The sequence below is a fragment of the Poecilia mexicana genome, unplaced genomic scaffold, assembly GCF_051168715.1.
Source record: "Poecilia mexicana isolate PSO_F unplaced genomic scaffold, ASM5116871v1 scaffold_1, whole genome shotgun sequence".
Classification (NCBI taxonomy): domain Eukaryota; kingdom Metazoa; phylum Chordata; class Actinopteri; order Cyprinodontiformes; family Poeciliidae; genus Poecilia; species Poecilia mexicana.
In genome coordinates this window covers 11,950,673-11,964,538 of record NW_028263370.1, presented here as the reverse complement: position 1 = coordinate 11,964,538, position 13,866 = coordinate 11,950,673, and the positions used below count along the sequence as shown (strand labels likewise).

Below are 13,866 nucleotides of genomic sequence, written 5' to 3'. Positions count from 1 at the left end.
GTCATTTCCGACGTAGCTACTTCCACCACTTGGAGTGCTGTTGGGGACCAAAACCTTGATTTTCTGCACTCCAGTGTATATGGCTGTAGCATGTTTTCACCTTCGAGCCTGTCTCCTGTGACTCCCCGATCTCTCGTTAGCTGTTCTAGCAGCTAATGAGAGCAGTCGGTGGCAGTAGCTCGGCTAAGGTATGCCTCGGAAAAAGAAAAACGGCCAGAGCCCAGCCAGGCAGCCCAACGGGCCACCCGAGGGAGGACGACCCGCGGGCTACCCACCACCTCAGAGATATGACTTCCACCAGAGCAGCGCCGAAAAGGAGAACATCCTTAAAAGAATGCAAGAGATGTTTTCACATCTGGACCCAGAGGTTATACACATCGTGCTCTCTGAGTGCGACTTTAAAGGTACTAAAAACACACGGAACCTTCGCTGTCCGACCTGCTGGTTCAGGTTGTAACTGGGCTAACCAGTTAGCTTGCCGATTAAGACTTAAGTAGTAGTAGTGGTAGGTTGAAGCGTACAAACACAACATTACTAACTGGTCCTTTCTCATGATAGTACAAGGTCAGTGATGTAATAAATTACAGCCTAAACTCCAGCTGCAGTAAGTTCATTAAACCCATGCTCCCTCTTCCACCTGTTGCCACTAGAAGCTACATAAATACTACCGCGTCACTAGAATATGAATGACGCATCTTGACAGTCCGCCAAAAGCAATATTTAGTGTTTATTAAGCAGAATTTACTTGTAAATATTATGCCCAAGGTTTTATGGGGCCTTGGGCATCATTCTGTTTGGGATCTTCAGACCATTGACTATTAAGTATAACAACAAGAACACAGAACTCTGTTTAACGTTGTCTATTCTTGATCGTTGTGGACTGTACATTTAACTAGAGACAAACATCAGAATTTTGTGGCAAATTTCTGTTTTCTATAAAATTTAAACACTTTGATACTGATCTGAGCCATTTAAATTTTATTTTTCTTTCTTAGGCATAGGTATTCCAGGTAAAGACAAGATGGACTTGAACATTTTTACACAATATTTTGTGACGTAGCAATCATAACACATTATTAATACTATAAACAGGAGACTGACTCTTCTTAACATAATAAAAACCTGTAGAGCAAAGAGAGGTGATGTGGTGGAGGTTAATTGACAGATTGGAAGAGCTGAAAATTTAATTTCTGACCAGCAAGTCAATGATCAGGGCAAAGTTTACCTGCATTTAACACAACTTGTTTTTTTAATTAAAAGCAACAAGAAATCCTTATATCCTATGTAGAATCAAATGTAATTCTTTTGTCACTGCAAAGTGACTGCACTTTGCAGTTTTATCTAATCAGTAGCACTCAGGATGAAGGGTTTAGGAAGGCAATTGGTTGAAATAAATTGCAGCAATAAGGTTATTCTCTAACATACTAATTTGGTAGCATTTGCGTTTGGTGTACAGTGTTTCCAAATAAATTTGGTAGAGTTGGGAATAAGAGCACAAGTTTTATTGTTTGTGTTATTTAGCAACTGGAGTCAACATTTACTCCTTCACTAATATTTGTATCCGCGTCTGCCTTAGTTGAAAATGCAATGGACTCTCTGCTGGAGCTGTCTGATGCAGCTGAAGGCGTGACCCCACAACCTCCTCCTGTCTCTGGCTTCGAGCGCACTGCTGCAGCGTTGCTCAGCCCGCATCATTTTTCCCAACCGAATCACGATGGACATCCCTTTGGTGGGACGGCACATCACTCCTCCTCCCCTCCGTCTGCAAACCTGCTGACGGAGGACCTGGACCTGCTCATCGATCGAGAGCTGGAGACGCTAACTGAGCAGCGAGATGTCAAGGACGAGGCGCCTGGCAACGTGTCATCGTCTCTCCCTTTATTCCCTCCTCCTCCTGTTCCTCAGCAGGCGCTCCCTGAGCTGCTTCAGAGCAGCATGGAAGCTGCATCCAAGGAGCGCTTTCCCACCCAGCCATCCCTGTCGGGTGGACAGGCGGAGGATCGGTCTGGAGTTTCCTCTCCCCTGAACCAGCTCAGCACATGGGGAGATGAAGTCCTGGAGACACTGCAGGACGTGCTGGATTTTACACACCTGACAACAGAAAGCTCTACAGACAAGTCTAAGCCCCCTTTGGACCTAGCAGCGTTGGGACGTCCCTCTGCTTTCCAGGTGTATAAAAAGCAGGAAACGCCTAAGACTGCTCCAGAATGGACCGCACCCACATACTCGGATTCATTAGCCACCGGAGCAAGATCCAAAGCGAGTTTACTAAATAGCAACCCACATGGCTATGGGTCATCATCCTGGAATTTGGGTGCACCAGCGTTCTGCCCTCAGGTCCAAGGAAGCCAGAGGCCGGCCTTTATCACCCCCGTGGCTCAGGGACCCTCCTGTTGGCTCAGCCCTTCCAGACTTGCCTCCCCTTGGCTGAACACGGGCCCCATCAGTCAGTCACCTCTCAAACCTTCTGCTGTCCCCAAGTCTTGGGCCCTTCCAGCCCCTACTCTCCACAGCAGGCTGCAGTTGCAAGGAAAGGTGCTTGTGCTGCTTCGTGGTGCTCCAGGCTCTGGCAAGTCGACCCTGGCAAGGTAAACATGCTGTGATACTCTGACTGTAGTCACTGTAGTTGTATGTGTGTGTGTGTTTTTTTTTTGTAATTACTGCTATTGACCCAGAGCTATTAACTGAAACTATGACAGTGTATTGTCTTGCCTCTTGTGCTCTGTACCAATAAATCAGATTCTCACATTATAACGTAAGTTAAACATAGATTCCTTGCTTTTTTGGCACCTCAGATGAGAATTTTAGAAAATGACAGATTTATTTATTTTAACCTACAAGTTCCCTTGCTATCAGCGGACATAAAGCTGATTTTCTTCACCTCTGTTCTTCTGGCTTTCTGGAACAAAACCTGTTCTTCAGAAAACTCAGTGGAAAAACTGGTGACAAGAAGAAAACTATCTTCTAGAACCATCAGGGCTCAAGCAGGGACAATTATTCAGTCAGACATAACCTACAGGCAGAGAGCAATGCAGTGAGACAATCCAGGAATTTACTGACTCAAGCGTTCGATGACCTCACCTCGTATACCTTCTTGAGTATGTAAGGTTACATTAGCTGGTATAGAAGGTTACCTTAACCATTCTTTTTGCTGACCCGGAAATGAGCAAATAATTAAAGAAAAAAACATTTTATAGCATAAAATGCAATATGACAGCTTCAGCTGAGGCAAAGGATGTATATAAGCTAAACAAATACTTCTCACATCAACATGTGGAAAGTCCAGTCCTTTCTGCTTGGTTTTAACATCAATGCATTGTAGGGCTAATCTGTATAATTTTTGGATTAACTGATTTAATAATTGGGCAGTAAAAATTGCTTAACAGGAGATTTTTTTCAGACAATTTAAGCCTGAAGCTGAAACTATGAAGTTCTGGGTAGAACATATTTGCAGACAAATATCGTAAACTTAAAATGTATATATCTTTTGTACAGTTTTGGCTTTTGCTGAACCCATGTCTGAACCCAGAAGTGACTAAGATTGATATTATCAGCAAAACACACACCAGCTTAGCTGCTTACTTGGACTGGTGAATTGGTGAATTTCTGCTGCAGGAGTCACTTGAATGTTGCATCAGCCATGGCTACGTGCGTCTTTGCAGGGCCTTGTTGGAGCATAACCCGGGCGGAGTCGTTCTTACCACTGATGACTTTTTCAGCCGTGGTGGAAGGTACCAGTTTGACCCCATGGTCCTGGGGGAGGCCCACGAGTGGAACCACAAACGAGGTCAACATTCACATGCACATTAATATAAAGTACAACACTTTGTACGTCTTTTGATTGAATGTGAGCTGTTTTTTTGTTTTTTTTTTGTTTTGGTTTGGTATTTTTTACCCTAGTTTCTATTTTTCCTGTTTTGCAAATGGAAATTGTGTTTCACAGCCAGGGAGAGTTTTGAGCGTGGCATCAACCCCATCATCATTGATAACACCAACATGCAGGGATGGGAGATGAAACCCTACGTCGTTCAGGTCAGTTAGTTTGCAAAGAAGCTGTTCTTTTAATCACAAACAGTCACTGCATTGTGACAAAGAGGTTACGCAAGGTGGGAGAGTTGATTATAAAAAAAGCTTATAAATAATGGATTACTTACAACTGTGTCATAAACGTCAGATAATCAGAGGTGTGCTGTCTGCTTTAGGCGCTGAAACACGGCTATAAGGTGTTGTTCAAAGAGCCGGACACTTGGTGGAAATCCAAGCCCAGAGAGCTGGAGAGGTAAGAGACAGACGTCTGTCATTTAGAACAATGTCAGGGTTTCCTTCAGTGTATTATAAGCCTGGTGGGACACCAGGCTTTACTTGTGCCCCCACCAGGCTTGGCATTGTTAATTTATTAAGTCTTTTTTTTTTTTTTTTTTTTTAATGATTGCCTTTTTTAAACTTTTTAGTTGGTGTTTAGGTATTAATCCTCAAGTCTTCCTAAAATGCATAACCATCAAATGATATTTTCAAATTTCCTGTCAACTTTAAAAAAATTTTTAACTCAAAATCATGGCGGGAGGCTGGATGACTGACCTAGCTCTGAGCTTCTGGCTTAGAAAGTTTTCTGGGGGAAACACTGAATGTTCTGTAATTTTGCTATCTGTGTGTGTGTTAATTTGCAGGCGTACCACCCATAACGTACCTGCTGAAACAATTCGCCGGATGCTGAATGGATACGAGCGCTTTGTCACGGTTCAGTCAATTATGAGCTCACACATGCCTGAGTTTAAACCAGCTCTTCTGCAGGAGAACTGCCACTCACTGTGAGTAATTATTCAAAATGCTTCACTGTTTGGCTTGAAAGTAATGTGACGTTGAAGTTATATTCTTTCATTGTGGATTGGAACATGAGTAAATAACTTGTTAGTTGTTGTTTCCTCAGAATAATAAGGAACAAGTATTTTGACTTAAGATCTACTTTAGAAAAAAATCACTTTGCACTTATGTCACATTATAGCCACACATTTCAAGACATTTTATGTGACAAGCCTGTTCAATGTAGCATTGCAAAGTTAAAAGGAATTGATGGTTTTAAAAAGATTTAATTGAGCCCAGTCCTTCCTCTTTAGTTCTGGTTTTATGTCTTTTTGTAAGATGAGCACCCACTCCAGTCTTCCAGCATTGGAGTGGAGATGGTGTGTTCAAAATAAAGTGTAAAATTAGTTTTCTGTAAAACAAAGCTTTACATGTAGACCTGATATGACATTTCGGTTTCCCATGTGTTTGCTTTGTTCCAATAAATGGCTTGTAGCCAAGCAGCAGGGAGGGTTTCTTATGGCTTTCTTTAAGCTCTGCCATTAAGTCCAAACTCAAATGCATGGCAAATATTTTCCCTGTTGGCAAATTCTCCCACTGGAGCTGTGGATCTCCAGAGTCGCCATGGACCCCTTGGTTGCTTCTCTGACAATGGCTCTTCTTGTCCACGCTGTCAGTTTAGGACAGTCATGTCTTGGCAGGCTTATAGTTGGGCCATTCCCTCTTCATTTTCAGATAGGAACTGAGCTCTATGAGAAAGTTCAAGCTTTTGGTAATTTTCAAAACCAAATCCTGCTTTGAACTTCTCCACATCTGTTCTCTGACCTTTGTGCTATGTTCCTCAGTCTTTATGATTCTGTTTGTTCTCTTGTGTTCTCTAAAATACCCTGAGGCCCTCATGGATCAGCTGGATTTATACTGAGATTAAATTACAGACATATGGACTTTATTTAATGACTAAGATTTATAAGGATAACTGGTCACACATTTATCCAGGATGACCAGAGTAAAAATGATGCAATACAAATGCACAACTTTTTTTCACAAATCATTGTGAAATAGTTTATTACATAAAGTCCCAATAAAATAGATTGAAAACAAATGTGAAAAAGCTTAAAGCTGCACTATGTATATTATGAAAAATATGTTTTCTCACATATTTGTTAAAACTGTCATTATGTCTTAAAAGTACAGCATAAGACACATTTAAAAAAAAACAAAAACTGAGCTCCTCTGCCTTCCTTCTGTGGTCCTATTGCCATTTGCAGAAATGCACAACTCGGTCAGAAATGACCATTCAGAGCCAGGAGGAGGACCTTCGCGCTGTCAATCATGCTCATGCATGCTGCTCACATCCTCCCTCTTGCTCTTTGCTACATTACAACTTCTTTCTGATAGCAGAGCCTGCCACGAATGCTCAGGATAATTAGCATGGCCATCGATGACAGCAGATAAACAGTTTTCCTGGAACGTTAAGTTGTTTCCGCACCATATTTAGCACATTGAGCAGCAGATAGAGGAGCATGAGTGACAGCACTAAGACCTGCCTCTTGTCTCTGATTGGTTGCTTTCTGTAAACGGCGCCGATGATGGTAGCACTGGGAGAAGGTTGGAGGAGCTTGATTTTTTTTTTTTTCACCGATTATTTTTCTCATATTGTGACATTATGATTTTAATAAATATGTAAAAAAACAATATCTAGTGTATAAAAGCTACACACCGCAGCTTTAAGGATTAAGAAGACTAAAGACAGTTTCTTTTAAGCAGATAAATTGTGAATCTCATTTAATCTTTTTAAAACTTGCAGCATATTAATGTATGTTTGTGTTCATACATCAACAACATCCCATCCTATCTTTTTTTTGTCTGTTTTTCTGTAGGCTTGTCTCTGCGAACACGGCCTGTCCAGACCTGGTAGATCGGTCCAGACTGAATGAGGAATGTAAAAGTTCCCACCCTCAGCTTTATTCCTCTCTCCCCGACGTGTCGTCCATCAGTGGCTCCGATGACGCTGGAATGCCTGACGAAGCTTCTTGTGAATCCACCGAGTCGCTCGACCTCCAGCTGCTAGGAAAACAATCCAGCAGGCCAGATGCTTTTGATGCAGAGGATATTTATTCGGGTCAAGTGGATTCTGAACTGAACCCCAGTAAAAGAGAAGGGAGAATCCCAGATTGCATTGTGGAATCTGTGATGAATGAAGACCACTCTGATGAAGTTCCTGTGGCATTCTCTGAATCTATTGCACAAAGAGTGAAGAGGGACAGATCAAAAAGGTCTGGTTTTGACAAGGCAGAGGCTGCGGACCTCGTTAAAGATACCAACTCATCAGACAAGGACACTTCAACAGATGAGCAAGCAGAGGAGGAGACGGTGGTGGGGAAAGGAGAAGAGAAGAGGAACTCTGAGATGCTTCGTTTTGTTGGAGACTGGCCCTCTGAAGAGTCTCTTCAGCAGCGCCCGGTGAAGAGAGGAGAGAGGGGTACAGCGACACAAGGAAAGGAGATAGGCAATGATGAAAAATCAGAGATTGTAACATCAGGCCCGGATATAACCGAGTTCCAGAAGCTTCTTGACCTTATTCAGACCGGTGTGGTCACAGATCAGATGAGTTCATCCTGCTCTCTCTCTCCCAGCTCTGGGGAAGAGATTGAGAAACAGGATGAAGGTGGCAAGGTGGAAGAAGTTAACAAAACCGAAGAGAGGCAGCAAAACCGGAGCAAAGCTGGCTTACCTGACTGCGTCCTGGACTGGAAGGCAAACGACTCGCGTAACAGCACAGGCTGTTGCGAAGGAGTCGAGAGTGAAAACAAAGCAAATACCAACACAGAAAGGATCTCTGATTCTTCAGAAACTGGGAAAGAACTACTGGAGTCAACAGATGTATGCAGCGATCAAGTTGGAAACAAAGACGCAGATCTGAAAGAAAATCGCAGATCCCAGGGAGCCGAGTCGATTATGAAACACGTTAGTGAGGGTCCTGAAAGTCCGGCGCCTGAGTTATCTGCAGAAGCAGAAAGTTGTGGCAGCACTCAGGAGAAAAAGCAGCGACAGGGTCGGAGATCTGGGAAGCAGTGCAAGTTGGCCCTCACCTTCTCTCACAACTCTTCCATGAATGATTCAGACTGTTCAAACCCTGCAGCTGAAAATACGGACAACAAAAAAAGCACAAACTCTGATGCCAAAGCGATCAGTTCTGATCTGAAACCGGATCTGGACCTGCTCTCCCCGTCCTGCCCTGAGCTACCAACCGCCTTCGCTTCAGTAGAAACGAGCAGCTTCTCTCAGACGGAACCGCAGGACTTCGCTCTTCTCTGGCGTCTCAACCGTTGCCAAGGCTCTGATGGCGCCGTTGTGGTTGCCAGCGGACACTCCGGCGACGTCCGGGTGTTGGAAGGAAACTCTTCTCGTTTTGTGCCGTGGCTATCCTCCACGCCAGCTGCTGCAAACTCATCCAGCCTCATGGAGGTGCCGTACCGGGTGGTGCACGAGAAGGGCACCCAGCTGGAGGAGAAGGAGCTTGGGGTGACTCAGAATCGGCTGGAGAGCTTACGCATCCTCAGCCGCCATTTTAAACTCGTCAGTTTCGATACCTTAGAGGATCTGTATGACAAATGCAGCCAAGACTTGGAATGGACCACCAACCTCCTGCTGGACTCTGGAGAGAGGTTCTTCCGGGATGAAGATTGTGATGACATCCAACTGTCCAGCAGAGCTGAATCTTTGAGTGAGGTTTCAGATACTGGTGAATGTCTGGAACCAGTAAGGGAGGGTGAGTCTAAAGGAGAACAAACTGGGGCTAAAGAAGCAGCACAGGAGTTGACACATGAGACAGAAAGGGCGTCAAACGAAGGTAACAAAAACACCGACATACCATTTGGAGGGAAATCGGTTTCAGCTATAGTCGATGAGCAATCAGAACCAGCTTCTGACCAAGAACCAGTTCCTCAGACAGAACCGCCCCCTCCTGAAGCAGTCGAACTAGAGCGCAGCTCCGACGCCGACCTCCTGGTCGCAGAAGCTGATTTCGAAGACGGAGCTTGGGGCGGGAGCGAAGACATCTTAAACTTTGAAACTGAAACCACTGACGATATCGCGAGCATGGATGAGATCAACCGGCTTCTGCAGGCTGAGTTGGAAGAGATGGAAAGAGAACAAAGTCAGAGGAAAGCAGAGAGGCAAAGCCAACATCTGAACATCCAAACCGTGGAGCTGAAACTCTCCACGGAGCTGGCACTGCAGCTAACGGAGCTGTTCGGCCCTGTCGGAGTAGACCCAGGTAATTTACATGCAGGGAGCTCGTTCTGCTTACTCTCAGCTGAAATAACCGCAGGATAAGAGTACCCGTGACATCCAAAAGCACTCATATCCCATGAAACATGTTGATAATAAAAATATGAAAAATGTGGTGTGCATTTGTACTCTGGTAAACATTCAAGAAGCTCATATTAACTCTGTAGGAGCTGCAGAGATCCACAGCTCAGGTAATAGAATCTGTTGGCAGGACAACTAATATCAATGCACTCAACAAATTTGTCCCCCATTGAAGAGTGGCAAGAAGAAAGCGATTACTTAAACATGTGGAAGAAGTTTATCTGGTCAGTTGAGACCAAGACTGAACTTAAGACCTACATGTGAAACTGACACAGTGCAGCACCTGCAACTAGAGCTGCACAATATTTCAAATTGCAGTTGTCACTGTAGCATCAAAGGAAATGTAATCCGTTATTGTACGTGGAGTACTATCCGTTCACACTCTGCACGCCAAAACTAAAGTTTTCCATTTGGTTGGCTTATGACTGAGCAACCAGATGTGTAATTATCGTTGCTGAGATAAACCTCAAAAAATGGATTGAACTACAGAAAAGAGCCATATGTGTTGTTTCTAGCTGATAAAATCATAAATGCTTTCCTGATATCATTCAGCTCAACCTTGAACACAGCATCCCTAAAGTGAAACATGGATATAGACGGAGTTACAGACAATGAAACCTAGTTGCTGTAAAATACTGGAAATTAGCTTCCTATTGGGTTCAGCGACCAAAACAAAAAGAGTTACAATTAAATGGTTTAGAGGAAACCATATTCATATGTTAGGATAGCCCAGTCAACATCCAGATCTAAATACTGTTGAGAATCTTTGAAATGTGATTTTCAGAGACACTCTACACCCAGTTTGACTGAGCAGGATCTACTTTGCAAAGATGAATGTCAAAAATATCAGTAAAAGGTGCAAATTTACTGTGGTCAGTCAAAGTTTTAACTCGAGGGGAGATGAATGCAAATGCACACTTTTGTCATAGTTTTAATTCCATAATTATGAAAACCATGTATACTACAACTATGTGCAGCGTTGTGTGTATCTGCCACATTAAACCCCATTGCATCTTATTGGTTGTCCTTTAGGCACGTGTTCAGCGGATGACTTTGCTGTGCTGATGGATCTCAATCTGGCTAAACTTCTCTACCAAAAGTGGAAAGAAACTATCCAGGTTAGATTAAATCTCACAGAAAAAAAAAAACAAAAAAAAAACACCAGCACTTCTGTCGAGGTCTACCATTGTGCATCTGTTTCCCTTTTAATAAATGTACTTTATTTTTCAGGAAAGACAAAGACAAGCAGCTCTGTCTTTCCAGCTGCTCGAGGAAAGTAAGTAGCAGAAAAATGCAATTATTTTAAAGCAGCAAACAAACTCCAAACACAAAAAAATGTACCTGCTAGCCTTTTGCAGGCTTAGTATAGTTTTTTTTTTATGGCTCTTAAATGTGGATTTTTTTAAATTGCTTATGTGTTCCACAAGAGCGGACACATCCGGGTAGTTCCCTGACGAGCAAAAATGGCGACATGCCACTGGCCGGCCAGCCAGACGCCAGCGCTCGGATCCCGTTTATGGATCACTGGAACGTCTCCCGTCCACACGTCTCTCTTAGAGACATCATCAAAGAGGAGCAAGCTCTGCAGGCGAACATGCAGAAGGTATCACAACACCACAAAGGCGTTTGTGACATGTGACCCTACGGTTGTTCCTTCTCGTTTCCATTAACTCTCTCCGGCCGCCTTTCTTTCAGACCAGACAGAGTCGCGTTGACCTCCACCGCCGGGATGGAGCTTCGTTGTTGAAAGAGAAGCAACTTTATGAACTTTTCCCCACAATCGACAAGCATTTTCTTCAGGACATTTTCAGAGATCACAAGTATGAAAAGACTATGTTCATCCTGTTGTGCAATGGTAACATCATGTAAACTGTTGGCTCTTTCTCTTTTAAAGACATAGTCATTGTTCAGCTGCTTTTACTCTTTATGTTCCTTGCCATTTATTCTCATGTAGGTCTGCAACTGACAATTATTTTAGTAATCAAGTTTTACAATCATAGAGGACAAACAGCATTTCTGGTATTCCACCAAGCTACTGCTGTGTAACTGCTGTGAAGTCATGTGTTTTTTTTTTTTTTTTTATGTTTTTTTATTTGCACAGTTACAGTCTGACCCAGACTGAGCTGTTTCTACGCTCTCTTCTCAACGAGGAGGAACCTGTGAAGACGGTTGTTGCAGTGGAAGCTCCTCGGTCGGACCAGCACAGAGCAGCCAGCAAGGAAAGGGAAAAGGTGCAAATTCCTTCTATTCAAAAGCTTTTTATGAGCATCTTTCCCTTTTTTTATTTTGATTTGGCTCTTTAGAGGCTTGTTAGAAAACAAACAAACCCCCTGAAGACAAAAATATACATTTATAGTTATTTGTCTTGGTTTAATTTATTGAATTTCATTATAAGCTACTTTACACCTATTCATTCCTTAAATTATCCCATAAAAAGCCTCCCTTCTGTTTTTGCTTCATCCACACAGAAGCAGAAGCCATTGGAGTCTGCTGTTTCCAACTATCAGGATACAGACGATCCAGAGTACGAAGACTTCAGGGCTGAGGCCAACCTTCAGAGGAGGCGCCAGCTTGAGAACTTTGCGAAGGCTGCAGAAGCTTTCAGGCAGGGCCGCAAAGAAGTGGCTTCGTTTTACGCACAGCAGGTAAACGAAAATATATATATATATATATATATATATATATATATATATATATATATATATATATATATATATATATATATATATATATATATATATATATATATATATATATTTCACAAATGAAAATGTTTGTAATCATTGAACTAACCACCTGAGAGTAACATTTTTATCTACTTCCCGTTTCTTATCTGCTCTTGCCTTAGGGACACTTGCACGGCCAGCGGATGCGTGAGGCCAATCACAGAGCAGCGGTGCAGATATTTGAAAGAGTCAACTCGTCCCTGCTGCCCAGAAACATCCTGGACCTTCATGGGCTGCATGTCAACGAGGCCTTAGAGCACCTGGCTCAGGTCCTGCAGGAAAAAACTGCAGGTTAGACCAGTGTTATGAAAGCTTGGATGGGATTTCCAGCTGACAGTAGGAAGGAGTAGAAAGCGTGTGAATGATCTGAAATATTGCTTTTTTTTTCCTTTTAGGAAAAACCATTTTAGAAAAGTAAATTTTTGAAAATGTATCATGAAATTTTTACCTTTGAAATAGCACAAAGATTTCAGGAGTAGCAATCTGTACAAAAAGGTACCGAGAGAATTCGAATGATTTATTGCATTTGCATAAAATACGGTTATAAAAAGAATATTTTTAATCATTAAATCTTAATATTAAGTCCCTGCTCTACAGTTTCGACTACACTGTGGTGCAAGCGTGCTCCTGTTAACTGCATTTTGTGTGTTTTCTTTCTCTTTGGCCTCTTTGTGAACAGAGTGCGAGCAGGGTCTGTGTCAACCTCAGCTCTCTGTCATCACAGGAAGAGGGAACCACAGCCAGGGGGGAGTGGCCCGCATCCGGCCCGCTGTCATAGACTACCTCACCAACAAGCACTACAGGTACGGATGCACTCACACGACACACACACACACACACACAAAATCACGCAAAAGGAAGAGAGACGTTAGTCTTCAACCATAGCTTCTCCCGTGTGTGTTTCTGTCAGGTTCAGCGAGCCAAAGCCAGGCCTCGTGTTGGTCTCTTTGAAGTGAAAAGACCCGCTTTCTGCTGCTGCGAACCAGAACTCTCTTCATCTCTCGCTCTCGTTTTTCAGTGCTGCAGTTTATATAGTGGGTAAAAGCTCAGTAAATATTTGTATTCCTTTGATACAAATACCCCTCTTCGTCAGTCCTGCACCTACTAAAAAGACAAAACGTCATATATTTACTGAAAATACTTTTAATCCTTGTCACCTTATGTGAAGGGACTCCATTGTTGAACAGAAATAGGTTATTTGTCAGTAAAATGGTTTACATTTTACTGACAAATTTTACATTTACATTTTATTATAAAATTTTTCTATGGTGTATTTTTTACCTCCTTATATGTTTTAGATGATCGGATTTTGAAGTTTTCAGACTCCGCGGAGTCATGTTTGAACTCTACTGTTCATGTTTTGCCCACCTTTAAATCAGCTATGATGCTTTGTGCATAATGGAGGCTTCCCTTGCAGTGTTGATTTAACACGTTTTTGAGACACAGTTAATGCCTTAAACTTTATGTCCTTTTACATGGTTTTTACAAAGTCGGCGGCTTTAAAGAAGACAGAGCTTTTCCTCTTGATTACAGTCTTACAGACGCCACATGCTGTGTTTTAAGCTTCACAGATCCGGCTCTACGAAACGGATTGAGCAATCTCTGCTGTTGCTTCTGAAGGCAGCTGCCTCCTTAACAGAACGTTTTTATATTTGTGAGAAAGGTTAGCTTGCTAACACTCAATCTCAGGTGACCCGGTGTGTCGGCCGTTTCCAGCTCATTCCTTGTAGTTTTTAAAATGTCTTTTGCCAAATGTCATACCAGCTGTCTTCCAGAGGATGCTATTTTTAGTTTTCAGAAGTTAAATTGCCTTCTTATTTTTCTAAAAGCAGTTCACTTTGGTGTTTGTATATATATATTACTGTAAGCACACTAAATCTAAAGAAGAATGTATTTTTTAGCCAATGTGTCTATACAATTTTACAGAGCATGATGTTTGTGAAATAAATCTATTTGTTTACATGTA

At 42.5% G+C, this 13,866-nt stretch overlaps 1 protein-coding gene across 1 annotated transcript; it reads left to right on the top strand.

Moving 5' to 3' along the window:
• On the top strand, window positions 1-13,866 carry n4bp2 (NEDD4 binding protein 2). Its single transcript, XM_014980853.2, has 16 exons — window positions 1-404; window positions 1,577-2,588; window positions 3,663-3,787; window positions 3,944-4,032; window positions 4,203-4,279; window positions 4,668-4,808; window positions 6,681-9,079; window positions 10,207-10,292; window positions 10,405-10,450; window positions 10,602-10,777; window positions 10,870-10,994; window positions 11,276-11,405; window positions 11,643-11,819; window positions 12,023-12,191; window positions 12,580-12,703; window positions 12,811-13,866. Exons 1-16 carry the CDS (start codon window positions 191-193, stop codon window positions 12,854-12,856), a joined length of 5,136 nt encoding a protein of 1,711 aa, XP_014836339.1. The 5' UTR covers window positions 1-190; the 3' UTR covers window positions 12,857-13,866.